The sequence below is a fragment of the Gallus gallus genome (genome assembly GCF_016699485.2).
Source record: "Gallus gallus isolate bGalGal1 chromosome 29 unlocalized genomic scaffold, bGalGal1.mat.broiler.GRCg7b 29_unloc2, whole genome shotgun sequence".
NCBI lineage: Eukaryota > Metazoa > Chordata > Aves > Galliformes > Phasianidae > Gallus > Gallus gallus.
The window spans coordinates 813-15,311 of NW_024095944.1; the positions used below are offsets into that span (position 1 = coordinate 813).

Genomic DNA, 14,499 nt, shown 5'->3' on the forward strand with positions numbered 1-14,499 from the left:
GTCAGCTGCAGTCAAGGTGTTGAGCGGACACTCAAAGGAGAGTCCAGAGTGGGATGTGTCACAGCAACTGGAAACCCTCTGCCAGGTGGCACGTTTCTGCCAGGGCAGTGTGCAAGGACAGTCACCTCTTATCTCCCCTGTAGAAACTCACCTGCATAGGTGGGATTGGAATACCTAGGATGACACAGATGGGGAACCAAATGGTTCGAATCTACCCGCTAATTGTGTCCACACAGTCAGCCCAATCTCCATGGCTCTCCTTGCTCGAGGTGTTGAGGAGCTGTAAGGCATGCCTGACTGCCAAAGGGCAGATCTGTGCTGAGGAGCTTTGCAGTCTCCCACAGCTGTTGTGGGATGGCTAAAGGACGTGGCAAAAGAGACTGGAGTGAGTTGTGAAAAAGGGAAGGCTATTGCCTGTGTGGTGGGAGTGTGGGAATTGAATGTTGTTCCCCAATCAGAACAAGATAAGAATTCTGTTAATTTCATGGCCTCTGCTACCATTTGGGTCCTTTATTACAATTAATACCTCTTTTCAGGGGTCTTTCTACTTTAGCAGGGTTCTCTGGTACTTTGCATTGCTCGTCCTCTAGATAAACCTTCCCCAGAAACGCATACTCAGTATATAAGTAAAATAGTATATACATACATATAGATATAGAGATATCCATCGAGATTAGGTAGATGGAGTAAGTTACAAGCACAAAGACTGAAGCTCCTGTCTGTCCAGCTTTCTGAAACACATCTGGGCCTTCAGTTAAAGGCCAGGTAGACGTAATAGATATCTTTGCAAATCACAAACCCCTTGATGTTGGAAAACTGCTAGCTTTTGGTGCTGGATAGACAGGGCCTGAGCAACAGAGAATTAAAGGAGAAGTTGAACAATTAACAGCATACATATATATGCCAGTAACAACTTATGTATAGACTGCATGAAAAAAAAATATATGTCACACACATTGCAAGAACGTCCTGCACAAATTAAAAGGACAACTCCTTAGGGAGTGCCTGAAGAACATATTGAGGAACATCTGGCACCTCCCTCCATACTCTTTGTCTAACAAAGACTCTGAAGAAAATCACCACATCAGTACGAATGAGAAGGGTACTGAGACATGTTAGAGACAAAAGGACTGCTACTGACTGACACCACATGACACACAAATTAACAAGTGATTAACAAATGTAAACCTTTTGATAAGATTGTGAACCTGGAGCACCCAGCCAGTGGGGAAACAGGGGAGGCAAGGGGTGTGTGGGGGGGGAAACAAGGTACAAAAGCTGTCATGTCCATACCCATAAGCACGCTCTTCTGCTTGTGGGATGCCTGCCACTGCAATTGGGAATAAAATCTGCTTTCACAGAGATACTGTCCTGAAAAATTATTTGGATATTTCCAAGAATAGCTTAGAAAGGGACACAAGAGGGAAGGGAAGGGAAGGGAAGGGAAGGGAAGGGAAGGGAAGGGAAGGGAAGGGAAGGGAAGGGAAGGGAAGGGAAGGGAAGGGAAGGGAAGGGAAGGGAAGGGAAAGCAGTACCTCAACTCCTCCACGCTCAGATCCAACCAAAATCCCCCCACCCGCACATTCCTTCCCCTCCCCCCACCGGGGAGAAGGTGCACGGCCCGGAGAACAAAGAGCAGTGCCCACAAGGGACGGGGCTGCCTGGCCGAGAAAGGACTGCTCAGCACGTGAGCGATAGGAGCCCGGAGACAGAACTACACGTACACAGACCCTCCTTAAGGAAGGCGGTGAGGTGCTTTTTGTTACCAATGAAACGCAACCAAATGCTGTGTGCCACACTGCCCAAACCCAGCGGCCCGGCCCAGGCAGTCGTCCCAGCCCAACTGAGCCCGGAACTCCTCTTCCCTCACGGCCACGGACGGCGTGTCTTCCGGCGGGGCGGGACGGGACGGGACGGGACTCAGCCTTCGCTTGGCTCCGCTGCTCTGTGTCCCCCACGCCTCGCTCTGCCCTGCCCTGCCCTCCCCTCTCCTGCTCTCCTCTTCTCCCCTCCCCTCCCCTCTCCTGGAGGTCTCTCCGAGCGGCACCGTTGCCGCTGTGTCGCCTCCCGGGCTGCTGCTCCCGGCTCATCCCGGGACGGCGCTCAGCGCTGTGGGCAGAGACGGAGCCGTCGGTGCCGCTTCCAGGAGAACGGCCGCCTCTTCCCAGCAGAGCAGGTGAGGCGGAGCGGGGCGGAGCGCGTCACCCTTTCCTCCCTCCCCCCGTGGCAGCGTGGGCACGGCGTTTCCATTTGCCATCCATTTGGGTGCTGCTGGGGAGGAAGAGCCCCATCCAGCCCGGCCTTGAACACCTCCAGGGATGGACGGGGCATCCACAGCCTCTCTGGGCAGCTGTTCCAGCACCTCACCGCTCTCAGAGTAAAGAACTTCCCCCCGACACCCAACCTGCATCTGCCCTCCTTCAGCTTCAAACCATTTCCCCTTGTGCTGCTGTTATCTGCCCTTTCACAGAGTTGCCTCCCCTCCCGTCCTGTTTATGGGCTCCCTTTAGGTCCTGGAAGGCTGCAATGAGGTCACCCCTCAGCCTTCTTTTCTCCAGGCTGAACAAGCCCAGCTCCCTCAGCCTGTCTTTGTAGCCCTCTGATCATCTTTGTGGCCCTCCTCTGCACCCTCTCCACCAGCTCTGTCTCCTTTGTGTACTGGGGGCTCCAGGCCTGCGCACAGTACTCCAGATGGGGCCTCCGGAGGGCAGAGTAGAGAGGGACAATCAGCTCCCTGTCCCTGCTGGCCACCCCTTTTCTGCTGGAGCCCAGGATGCCGTTTGCTTTCCAAGCTGCAAGAGCACACAGCTGGCTCACGTGAAGTTTTTCATCCTCCAGGACCCCCAGGTCCTTCTCTGCAGGGCTGCTCTCCAGGACTGCTCCTCCCAGTCTGTATGTATGGGTGGGATTCCTCGGGCCCCAGTGCCAAACCTTGCACTTTGCGGTGTTGAACCTCATGAGGTTCACCCGGGCCCCCCTTTCAAGCCTGTTGAGGTCCCTCAGGATGGCATCCCTTCCTTCCACCGTGTCAACCGCAGCGCTCAGCTGGGTGTCTCCAGCAAACTTCTGCATTCAGTCTGATGAGGCGGTGTCGGACTTGCAGTCCGAGTTACAGTGGGGAGGGATTTACTCCCCCGGTCCCCAGCTGGAGGTTTAGGGATGCAGGGCTCAGGGAGGTGAGAAATACTGGAGTCCTGGCTGCCAGTGGAGACTGAGGCCAAGAACTCATTCAGTACCTCAGCCTTCTCTTCATCCGTTGAGGCCACTTCTCCTTTTGCATTTTGCAAAGGAGGTCAACAGTAAAACCCCGTAAGTGTGGCCTAAAGGACTGTGGGTGAGAATGAGAGATCTTTGTTTTTTGTCCAAATATGTTATAACATCAGAACTTCCAGCCTGTGCCGCAGCAGAAAAGGAGTATTGGGGAACGTCGGTGGATTTTGGTTCACGGAGGTGAGCAGCTGCATGAAGTACATGCACAGCAGCCTCCCTGTTTCTGTGGGGGTTGGGAACAGCGTTTTGTGGCAATGTATGATTGCAGAGTGAATGTGTGACATACGTTTCTCACCTGGGAGCCAACACTGGCTGTGGCAGTTTGATACACAACAGCTGGTTCCATTTCCATTGGTAATCCTATCACTGCTGCCGGAACTGCACGCTCAGCTTCCCAGAACCGAGTTGGATTGACACTGGCTCAAGGAGTCCCAAGGCTCAGAGTGCTCCCACATCCGACGTAACCTTCTCAAGGCACAAAGGTAAGGAGCTTGGATATGGCTGGGTCCACTCTGAGTCCCTGGCTTAGCCAAGGCTTTATGTGGGAGGAATCCTATGTTCCCAGTCACACTAAGACATATCATTAGAGAAACTCACAAAGCTCCAAAGTAACCACGAGTCTAATACAGAAGATCTGTATCAAGAAGGAGTCTCGACATCAAGCTGCGAGGGATCTCTGTGCAGCTGTGACCTCGAGAGCCATCCCTGCTCGAGGGCAGATGCTGTCGTGCAGCGCGCTGCTGTGCAGGAGAGCTCGAGGGGTGCTTGGGCTGCTCCCTGTTTTGGGGTGAGATGACCGACTCCTTGCCATGCTTTGTTTTTAGGCACGCAGTCCGTGTGCCCTCAGCTGTTGAAGTGAGTGTCAGCTATGAGTTCTCTCAGCCCCGCAGTTTGAGACAGCTTTGTGATGGGTCATCTCTTTGAGCCAGAGCGTTAGCAGTGCTGTTGCTAGTTGTCTTCCTGTGCCAGGCCTGGTGTGCCATCCCAGAGGCAGTGCCCTGCAGATGGGCTGGGGAGGGCTGGGCTGGGGCAGGGACTGCTGCGTTGCCTCCCAGCTGCCCTGCCCTTTCTCTTGTCCCTGCAGGCTCCAGTTCAACTTGTGCCTTCCAGGCGTGATCATCCCAGGCTGCAGGAGAGCAGCAAATGGCCACAGCACATCCGTGTCAGGTAGGGGCTGTGGGAAGCAGGCAGGAGAGGCCAAGGGGCGAGGGATGTGAGTGCAGGGGGAGAGGGAGGTGCCCTCAGCCAGCATGCGTGTGCTGGGGCCGGAGAAGCGGCTGGGACGGGAGTTTGTGTCGTGTGTGAGCTGCTTCCCTGGGCCTTGGCTGTTCCCAGCAAGGAGCCTCTTTGCTTGCAGGAGCCCGTGAGCTTTGCGGAGGTGGCCGTGTATTTCAGCAGGGAGGAGTGGGCGCTGCTGGACCCTGCGCAGCGAGCGCTCTACCGGGACGTGATGCTGGAGACGTACCAGTGCGTGGCCTGGCTGGGTGAGGGCTTTGCTGCCTTTCCTCCTCGTTAGGGCTCCTTGGGCTGTGCTGAATGAGCCTCTGCATGCTGAGCCTAGAATAATCTCTCTGCAGTTACTTCTTGACCAATACCACAATAATCGCAAGAAACGACAGACAGAGATGTGTGAGGTTTTAAGGGCTTAGTGTGCTCAACACTCTGTTAAAAGCCCCTGGGTGAGTGCTGGCAAGCAGGCAGCAGCCTGGAGGAGGAGGATCAGCTTTCTGCAAACAGCCCTTGTGTTGCTGAATTGCATGATGCCCCCAGCTCCAGCAGCCAGTTCACTCCCAGGTTACTCCTTTAGCATTTATTGGCTCTCTATTCCTATCCCATCAACACTTTTGAAGCCTTGAGCGTAGAGCAGTTGGGAAAATATTGAAGTAAATGTTCTAAAGTATACGTGGTTGCCCGCTATCATTTACCGTGGGGATGGACACACTGCAAAGTTTTTGGGCAAGCACCTACACCAGAATCAGGGGAACACTCTCATCTCCATATTTCTGTCATCAAAGCGCCACTTCCAGGCCCCAAACCCGGGCTGATCTCCCTGCTTGAAGGAGGGGAAGACCCCTGGATCCCAGATGTGCGTAGCCCTGAGGCCGTGCCAGGAGACCTGAGCCCAGGTGAGTTGCTGGAGGGAGGGAAGGAGGAGGCTGGGGCTGGAAGAGTCCTCTCTGTCTGTGTTTTATTTTGGGCACCGTGTACAATTTCTGGATTTCCTCTTTCCTCCAGCAGGAACTGGGATTACAGATATACTGGAGGATGTGCAGGAAAGTGGTGTGGCCGAAAGGCGGTGGGGTAGTGCCTGTGTGGGAGAAATCAGAAGGGATGTCCCAGGAGGCCTGGAGCAAGGTCAGGGTGAGCACATCAAGAAGGCACTGGGAGAGCATCTGGAAGAGAAAGGAAGGAGCCCACTGGACTTCAACATAGGTGAAAAGCAGGCGGAAGGACCCAGGAGCAAGGATGTGTGTCTGATAAAAAAGCAGAATCCATGCAGTGCGTGTGGGAAAAGCTTGGAAATAGATTCCAGTGTCATTAACCACCAGTGCATGCACGCAACGAAGAGCCTGTACAAGTGCTCTGAGTGTGGGAAGAACTTCGAACAGAGATCCAAACTGAAACGCCTCCAACGCAGTAACGCAGGATGGAGGCCCTACATGTGCTGTGAGTGTGGGAAGAGCTTCAAAAGCAGTTCCCACCTCACCTGCCACCAACGCATCCACACAGGAGAGAGACCTTTTAAATGCCCTGAGTGTGGCAAGAGCTTCAAAAGCAGTTCCCATCTCTCCTGCCACCAACGCATCCACACAGGAGAGAGACCCTTTATGTGCTCTGTGTGTGGGAAGGGCTTCAAAAGGAGTTGTGAATTGAAGGTGCACCAGCGCATCCACACAGGGGAGAGACCCTACAAGTGTCCCGTTTGTGAGAAGAGCTTCAAAAGTAGTTGTGAATTGAAGCAGCACCAGTTCACCCACACAGAAGAGAGACCTTTTCAGTGTCCCAAGTGTGGGAAGAGCTTCAGCAGAAGATCTGCGTTAAAGCTGCACCAGCGCATCCACACAGGGGAGAGGCCCTACAAGTGCTCTGCCTGTGGGAAGAGCTTCAAAAGCAATTCAGAACTGAAGCTGCACCAGCGTACCCACACAGAGGAGAGACCCTACAAGTGCTCTGAGTGTGGAAAGAGCTTCAAAAGGAGTTCCCACCTCACCTGCCATCAGCACATCCACACAGGATAGAGACCCTTTCAGTGTTCTGCGTGTGCAAAGACCTTCAAAATCTGTTCTGAACTGAACCTGCAGCAGCGCATCCATACAGAGGAGAGACCAGTTCAGTGTCCCGAGTGTGGGGATATCTTCAAAAGAAGATCCGAGTTAAAGCTGCACCAGCGCATCCACACAGGGGAGAGGCCCTGCAAGTGCTCTGAGTGTGGGAAGAGCTTCAAAAGCAGTTCTGAGTTGAAGCAGCACCAGCAAACCCACACAGAGGTGAGACCATACAAGTGCTGTGAGTGTGGCAACTGCTACAACAGTTGGAGGGCCTGTGTGCTTCAGCATCATCAGCATGTGTGAGACGTGGTGGGAATGGCCCTGTGAGGGGTGTGCTGTGTGTGATGGATGGCTCTGGGCTCTGCAGGCTGGAGATCCACTCAGGGCAGAGACCGTAGAAGTGCCTGCACTGCAGGAAGAGCTTCATCCAGAGCTCAATCCTTGTTAAAGGGTAAAAAAAATCCATGTTAGTCCACATGAGAGCTCCCCTTTGACCTTGAAGGTTTTTGCTTTGACCTTGGGAAGGTGTGTCTGAGCAATGTGCTGGCCCTTCTGCAGCAGGGCCTTCACATTTGCTGGGCTCAGCTAGAGCTGCTGTGCTTGGAATGCAGTTTGCAGGAAGTGGAGGCTGGTTTTGGTGAGCTAGTGAAGCCATCAGGAGCTTGCCCATGTCCTCAGGTGAGGTTCTGTAAAGGCTCCCTGACGTCCCAGCAAGCTGCAAGGAGATGATGATTGCAGTACCGAGGAGCGCTGCTTCCTCCATGCCAGGGAGCTGGGGCCTGGTCTGGTGAAGGAGAGGTACAGCAGGGCCCTGGGGGTTGGAGGAGCCCAATGCGTGGGGAGGAAACTAGCAGCTGGGAGGCGAGGGGATCCCCGGCAACAGGAGGCAGCAGCCCAGCCGGGAGCTGGGATGATTTACTTTTAAGATGCATCCACTAATTCCTGTCAAGTGGCATCAGTCACGTGTCTCCTCTTTCCTTTTAGGAAAACAAGCATTCTCACTATTCTGTTTTTCTTTTACATCACCATGTGCTCAGAAGCAATGAGCAGGTTTTCCGTGAATAGGAAATAAAAATGAAGAAGTTTTCCCACTTTTACTCCCTGAAAAATCACTTGAACTGCTGATGTCCCCCACTGTTTTGTCACACGTCATGTTTTGTTGCACTAAGGGTTAGAAAACTCCATTTTTTTCCCCTCCTCCTGAACTTCCCTGCTTTCCCTCTGCTGTGGGGAAAGTCCTTCTGTTGCAGACATGAGTCCCTGCAGAGTTGTGAGGGCAGCGCCCCGTCTGCAGGAACAGGAGCATTTCAGAGGGGGGTATGGAGGAGAGGGACTGCCATTCTGGGGATGGGCGTTCACCCAGGGGGGCATGGAGGGAGGGCTTTGTCCTGTCTGCTTCAACCAACACTTGTATCCAGCCAGCAGAAGGCTGTGCCCTCGGTGTCCCACGTGAGCTCTGCACGGAGCTTACAGTTGGCTGTGAGGTGGTGGAGAGCCTCTGGGCACTGATTAAGGGACAAGGAAGTAAAGTGGTTGCCTACTACATGCCACCCAGCCAGGACGGCGATCCCAATCAATTCTTTAAGGAATTAAGGGATACGTCTGGAACAGCATCACTGTTGATGAACAGCATCACAGACCATGAATGACAATGTCAAATAGGACCAGGCCCATTATGAAGCCCTGCAGCACACCTGCAGCTACTGGCCTCCTGCAAAACCTTGTGCCACTGACCACCACTCCGACTGGTCCGGCCATTTGTCCAGATTTTGATGCTGCTCACTGTCTACCTATGCAGCCCATACATCAGTAGCTGTCTCAAGTCAGGACACAAAAACCCTCTGCTTCTCTTTCATCTCCCAACTTACTCCATTCCAAATAGACCCCAGGAAAGGCTTCCTTTACAGGTTCTTGCCCCGTGACCTCTGGTGCTCAAGGGACATTTGGATAAAGCCCTGCATGACGTGCTTTCACTTTTGGTTAGCCCTGAAGTGGTCAGGCAGTTGGACTAGATGATCTCTGAAGGTCACTTACAACAGATTTTGTTTTTAATGGTTTTATAAGTCTACGTGGAGATAAAATGTAAGAGTCGATATCTTGCTGCTATATGTCCGTGGCTTATGAAAAATAAATGACGAGGATTTATAGACAACCCTCAAAACTCTGAAAAGGAGGAGTTCTTTATGACGCATTTATTACACAGAGATTTGTCGCTACAGCTGTTTTGGTTCTTGCCTGGCACCTTGACTCAGGGCTTGATCCAGCTGTGCTTCATTCAGCAGCATGGCCAAGCGCTGGCCCTGTACTCCCCCGTGTCTCACAAACTCTTCCCTCTTCCATTGCAGCGCTGAGCCAACACTGCAGGAGAATTGGGCTTCCTCCACAGTCGTGAATGCTGCTGGAAGTGCACTCACGTGTACTCAAGGGAGGGAAAAGGGAGGAGAAGAACCAGGTCAGCTACCTGATAGGCATGGCTGAGCACAATTGCTGCCCGCAGCAAATATGCCACATCCCACATGCAGAGCCACGCGCACCAGATAGAAACTTGTCATTTTCCCCTGATCAGCACAGGAGGGGCCTTCCTTCCTGCCGTGTTCCCAGGATAAGTCTCTTCCTCCTTATTCACTTCCAGATGCATTTTCCTCTCAATTTCTGGGCTCACATACGGTTGCAGTGACTTACTAAGGCCTTCAGCCATCACTTTACTTCTCACAGATATCCCCCAATCCTCCCTCCCTGACTTACGTACTGCCAACTGTGCTTCCCGGACTGCTTGCGCTTCAGAAGCCTGCCTGGATCTTCCAGTGCTTGTTAGGATCTTCCGGAATTCTCCAGACTTCACGGCGAGACTTCTTCTCTATGACAGCGCCTTGATGAGCAGCCCTTATGAAACGTTTGTATGTCAACATGTTGTGTCCGACTCATGCTGAGAATTCCATCCATCTTGGGAAGTGACTTGAAAGAGCAGCAGCCTGATTTACCCCACCTGATAACCAGCTGCCAACCAACCGGAGGGTCAGGGACAGGGTTGAGTGTTAGGGTGAGGTTAAAAAGAAGAGTTAGGGCTGGGGCTAGCACTAAGGATTAGATTTAGCGTTAGGTGAAGTGCTAGCACTTGAGTTAGTGTTAGGGCGAGGGCTGTGATGAGGGTTAGTGTTTAGGGGGAAGAGTTTGAGTTTAGGTTGAAGTTTAGGACAAGAAAGGGTTAAGGTTAGACTTTAAGGTTAGGAGTTGGAGTTATGGCTTAGGAGTTAGGGTTGGGGTTAGGGTTAGATTAAAGGTTTAGTCTATGGGTTAGAGTTAGCACTAGGCACCAATTCCCAGCTTCCTGACACGCAGGAAACCTCCAACAGATGGATATGGTTAATTGACAGCAAAGGAAAGCAAGAGGCATAGTTCTGTCAAAGTAGATTTCATTAAGTCCAAGTTATATCCACTGAATCATAGAATCACAGAATGGCTTGTGTTGGAAGGATCAGAAGGATCATCTAGTTCCAAACCCGTGCTGTGGGCAGGCTTGCCAACCGCAAGACCAGACTGCCAGGAACACATCAAGCCTGGCCACTCCACTCACCTCCACTGATGAGGCATCCACAAATGCTCTGGGCAGCCTCTTCCAGTGCCTCACCACCCTCTGCGTGGAGGATCTCTTCACAACATCCAACATAAACCTCCCCTCGTTCAGTTTAACTCCATTGCCCCTTGTCCTATCGCTATCTTCCAGCATAAAAAGTCAGCCCTTCTCCTGCCTGTAAGCTCCTTTCAAGTATCACAAGACCGCAATGAGGTCTTTCCGGACCCTCCCTTCTCCAAGCTAAACAATCCCAACTCCCACAGTCTTTCATCAGCCCTCTGATTATCTTTGTGGCACTCCTCTGGACCTGCTCCAACAGCTCCATGTCTTCCTTGCGCTGGTTTCCCCAGGCCTGGACACAGCGCTCCAGATGGAGCCTTACAAGGGCTGAGTAGAGGAGGACGATCACCTCCCTGTCCCTGCTGGACACCCCTCTGTTGTACCATTGGCCACCCAGGCTACAGGAGCGCAGTGCTGGCTCACGGCCGGCTCTTATTCCCTCAGGACCCCCAGCTAAATCCCCTTTCCACAGTGGAGAACCTCTGAACACGAGATCTTCTCTTTGTATCAAACACACATTTCAGGACCCCCCAGAACACTTTGTACTTGCCCATGTACTTCCTTTGCTGCATGAAAGTATGCTGTAGGCTGTATGAAAGAAAGAAACATACTAATGGAAAACAACCGAGCACAAGCTTAGAGTGGGATACATTAGAAGTCACCTGCGGAGAGAGATGGAGTCTTTGTGATTACTGGAAAACATCCATAACAACAGTTCCCAGATGGCACCCTTCAGTGCCTGGTTCCTCACGCTGTAGATGAGGGGGTTCACTGCTGGAGGCACCACCGAGTACAGAATTGCCACCGACACATCCATGGCTGGGGAGGAGATGGAATGGGGCTTCAGGTAGGTAAAGAGGCCAGTGCTGATAGAGAGGGAGACCACGGCCAGGTGAGGGAGGCACGTGGAAAAGGCTTTGTGCCGTCCCTGCACGGAGGGCATCCTCAGCACAGCCCTGAAGATCTGCACGTAAGAAAGCACCATGGAAACAAAACACCCCGAAAACAAAAATATGCTGAATGTCATAAGACTGAGATTCCTGAGGTAGGGGTACGAGCAAGAGAGCTTTTGAATGTGAGGAATTTCACAGAAGAACTGGTCCACGGTGTTGCCTCGGCAGAGTGGCAGTGAAAAGGTATTGGCAGTGTGCAGCAGAGCATGGAGAAGCCCAGTGCCCCAGGCAGCTGCTGCCAGGCTGGCACAAGCTGTGCTGCCCACGAGGGTCCCGTAGTGCAGGGGCTTGCAGATGGCAACGTAGCGGTCATAGGACATGAGAGTGAGGAGGTAAAATTCGGCTGACAACAAGAATGAGAACAGAAAGACCTGGGCAGCACATGCAGTGTAGGAGATGGCCCTGGTGTCCCAGAGGGCATTGGCCATGGCTTTGGGGACAGTGGTGGAGATGGAGCCCAGGTCGAGGAGGGCGAGGTTGAGGAGGAAGAAGTACATGGGGGTGTGCAGGCGGTGGTCGCAGGCTACGGCTGTGCTGATGAGGCCGTTGCCCAGGAGGGCAGCCAGGTAGATGCCCAGCAAGAGCCAGAAGTGCAGGAGCTGCAGCGGCTGCGTGTCTGCCAACGCCAGGAGGAGGAACTCGCTGATGGAGCTGCTGTTGGGCATCTGCCGCTCCTGGACATGGCTAATCGTCAAAGGAGAGAAAAAGGCAAGTTAGGTGAGGCTTCCCTTGGCAAAACCCCGTACCATTCCTTGGTGACCTTCCTCCTGCCATATAATCAATCCGATACTTTTTCTTTCTCTGAGGAAAATGCCTGTTCAGATCCACGACTTGAGATTTTTTTCCATGAGTTTGAGTATGTAAGGAAGAGGAGAGGCCTCTGCCCGCGGACTCTGGAGAAAGCAGTCCTGACCCACCCAGGTGGGCCCATTGTGAAGTGGCAGGAGTGCTTGGTTTCACTTTTAGAATGTGACATCTCTCTTAGCATCTCTCCACTTCATCTCCCTGGGCTTTCAGGGAACACAGAGATGCTATGGGAGAGATGTGCATCCCGCAGGGCAGCTCACCAGCTTGGAAGGACATCTCTCTTCGAGAGAGAGCCAAGTGTCCTCGTGATGGCATCTCATTCAGAGAAATTCAGCTCCTTCCCAGCCTCACAGACTGTGCTGTCCACAGCCCCGAGCAGCTGCTCTCAGCCCCCGTGCGCTGCAGAAGGAAATGAGCTCAGGCCTGGAGAGATGCAGCTCTGCTCTGCTGGAGCTCTGGCTGCAGAGGAGGCGCTTCATGCCGTGGACCACGCTGCCCTGAAGGCAGAGGTGTCTTTTTGGTGGGAGAGGATGCAAGGGGGCTAGCTCAGAAGAAGGGTAGGAAAATGAACACAGGGCAGAAAGTCCCACGTTTGGTCCTCCTTCCTGAAAAGTCCCCTCTGCAACGCCCTGAGCATGCAGTGCAGCTCTGAGCCCCCAGCCCCATGCAGCACCCCTAGCAGCAGAAGGCCCCTGTGCTGCTGTGGCGCTCCTTCCCCACACCCCCCCACACCCCATCTCCCTGCAGCTACCTGGACGGGATTCAGCTGAATCAGTTGAGGCATCTTATCCTGAGGTTGTAGTCCTGGGTCCTGGAGGGGAATCAGCTCCCTCCCACACCTCCCCCACACCCAGCCGGACCAGCACCGACCACACAACTGGCCCCCTGCATCCCTCCTCTTCCACTGGCTTCTTTCTCCTCCACCTGCATTAATTCCCATCTTTGTTGCAGTCACTGTCCAGTTATCAGCTCTCACTGACTACATTTCCCTCTTGGATCCCCACAATGCTATCCCCATGCTGGCTGTACCTCCCTCTCCCTGACGGAGCTGCCATCCGTGTCACAGGAGTTGTGCTGCACTCAGTGACATCTCGGTGTCTGCTGTAAGAAGAAATACCCTTACAGATGACAACTCCTTTTTTGGACAGTGCTCCTTGAAAACCTTATCTGCCACACTGAGACCTCCCTCATGAGCAAGTCTTGAAGACTGGAGGGAAATGGCTTGTTAGGTATTTCAGCACTGTAATGAGCCCCACAGCGTATGTGGTGTCTGTTGAGCTTCAGCTACTGAGAGAAGACTGCTGTAGCCAACTGGTGAAGGTGCAGCCAAAATGCTGTCCAGAAATGTTGGAGAGTGTTGGAGTATTAATTGGTCCCTGTGGGGCCATTACCAACAAAGCCTCCCCAGAGACGTGTTAGAGCAGATAACTGGAGACCGTGATTACAGGCAGGCAAAGGCCCTGTGCAGGTGCTTTGAGGTTGAGGAAAGCCCTTGGTTTGTTTGATGAAACAGAAGGGTTAAGCCATAGCTGCAGCCTCTGGGAAAGGTGGTCCTGTCCCTCACAGATGGCCCAACGCTCTCCCACGGTCAGTGGGATGTGGGTGGGCAGCGTTCTGGGAGGGAGAATGATACTACACCTACTGGCCTCCCTACAGGGCTGCAAGGAAACAAGGAGGCCCCAGTGTCACGAGGACAACGTGTGCCCTCCGGAGCATCAGCAGCAGACACAACTGCCGCAGCCAAGCTGACCAAGACCTTGGTTTCCTGTTGGGGCCCTCCAGCCTTCCCAGTGCTGTTGGCCATCTGCACCAGAGGCTGTTCTATGCAGTCCTACGCTTGCCTCCTTTTCCCTGCAGGCTGCAGACACTCACCTCGACTCCTGCACTGGCACTCACCCTGGCATTGCCTTACTCTGATGGTTCTGCAGTCTCACTACTTGTTCCTTGTGACACAACAGCACGGACTGATCACAGAGTCCTGCTGGGTGTTTCTGGCACCACGGCACTACCACAGGAGGCGAGGGCTGACCTGTCAGCTTGTGCAGAAAGAATCACTTCTAAGGTCTGGGTCAGTGAAGCACTAAGATGCACTAAGATGAGTGTCCAACAGTCAACCTTTTGCTCTTTCTACTGCCTCATTTGATGGAGGGTAGTACGGGACACCAAACACTCACTGGCTTCTCATTTGGCTCACTTTTGCATTTCCTCACTCAAAGAATGTGAGCCATCGTCACTGTAGATAACATCAGCAGTAGGAAGATTTGAGAAGCAAAATGATCGCCCTCACACTGTATTTTGCCCACTGACTGATACTTCGTCCCCTAAAAAGCCAAAGAGTACTTGCGCTCCTGTGTGGATGTGCGAGCATCTCCCCAGTGACTTCAACAGTCGTATATAATCAGTTGGCCATGAAAACCACAGAGCTCGTTGTCTGTGTGCTATTCCCCCTCAATTTCCGGGAAGCTGCTGACCCACTAGGGCAAGTGAGGCTCCTCTTGAGATACACATTTAAACAATTAAGAATAATTAATTGGCATCATCGTCCAGGCTGAGAGGCTTTGAGTAG

At 53.0% G+C, this 14,499-nt stretch overlaps 1 protein-coding gene across 1 annotated transcript; it reads left to right on the forward strand.

The window, feature by feature from the left end:
- The first annotated feature begins 1,637 nt into the window (after positions 1-1,637).
- On the forward strand, positions 1,638-8,693 carry LOC121108666 (zinc finger protein 664-like). The gene is made up of 5 exons (XM_040656678.2): positions 1,638-2,176; positions 4,355-4,437; positions 4,628-4,754; positions 5,286-5,396; positions 5,506-8,693. The coding sequence occupies exons 2-5, from the start codon at positions 4,414-4,416 to the stop codon at positions 6,507-6,509; spliced, it is 1,266 nt and encodes a 421-aa protein (XP_040512612.1). The 5' UTR covers positions 1,638-2,176; positions 4,355-4,413; the 3' UTR covers positions 6,510-8,693.
- Positions 8,694-14,499: the final 5,806 nt, after the last annotated feature.

What these genes read in the sequence shown, in the direction of transcription:
- LOC121108666 (XM_040656678.2), top strand. Translation starts at nt 4,414, where the DNA reads ATGGCCACAGCACATCCGTGTCAG. An exon ending in CCAGTGCGTGGCCTGGCTGG is followed by an intron (nt 4,755 to 5,285) that starts GTGAGGGCTTTG and finishes CTGTCATCAAAG; the next exon opens with CGCCACTTCCAGGCCCCAAA. An exon ending in GCCAGGAGACCTGAGCCCAG is followed by an intron (nt 5,397 to 5,505) that starts GTGAGTTGCTGG and finishes TCTTTCCTCCAG; the next exon opens with CAGGAACTGGGATTACAGAT.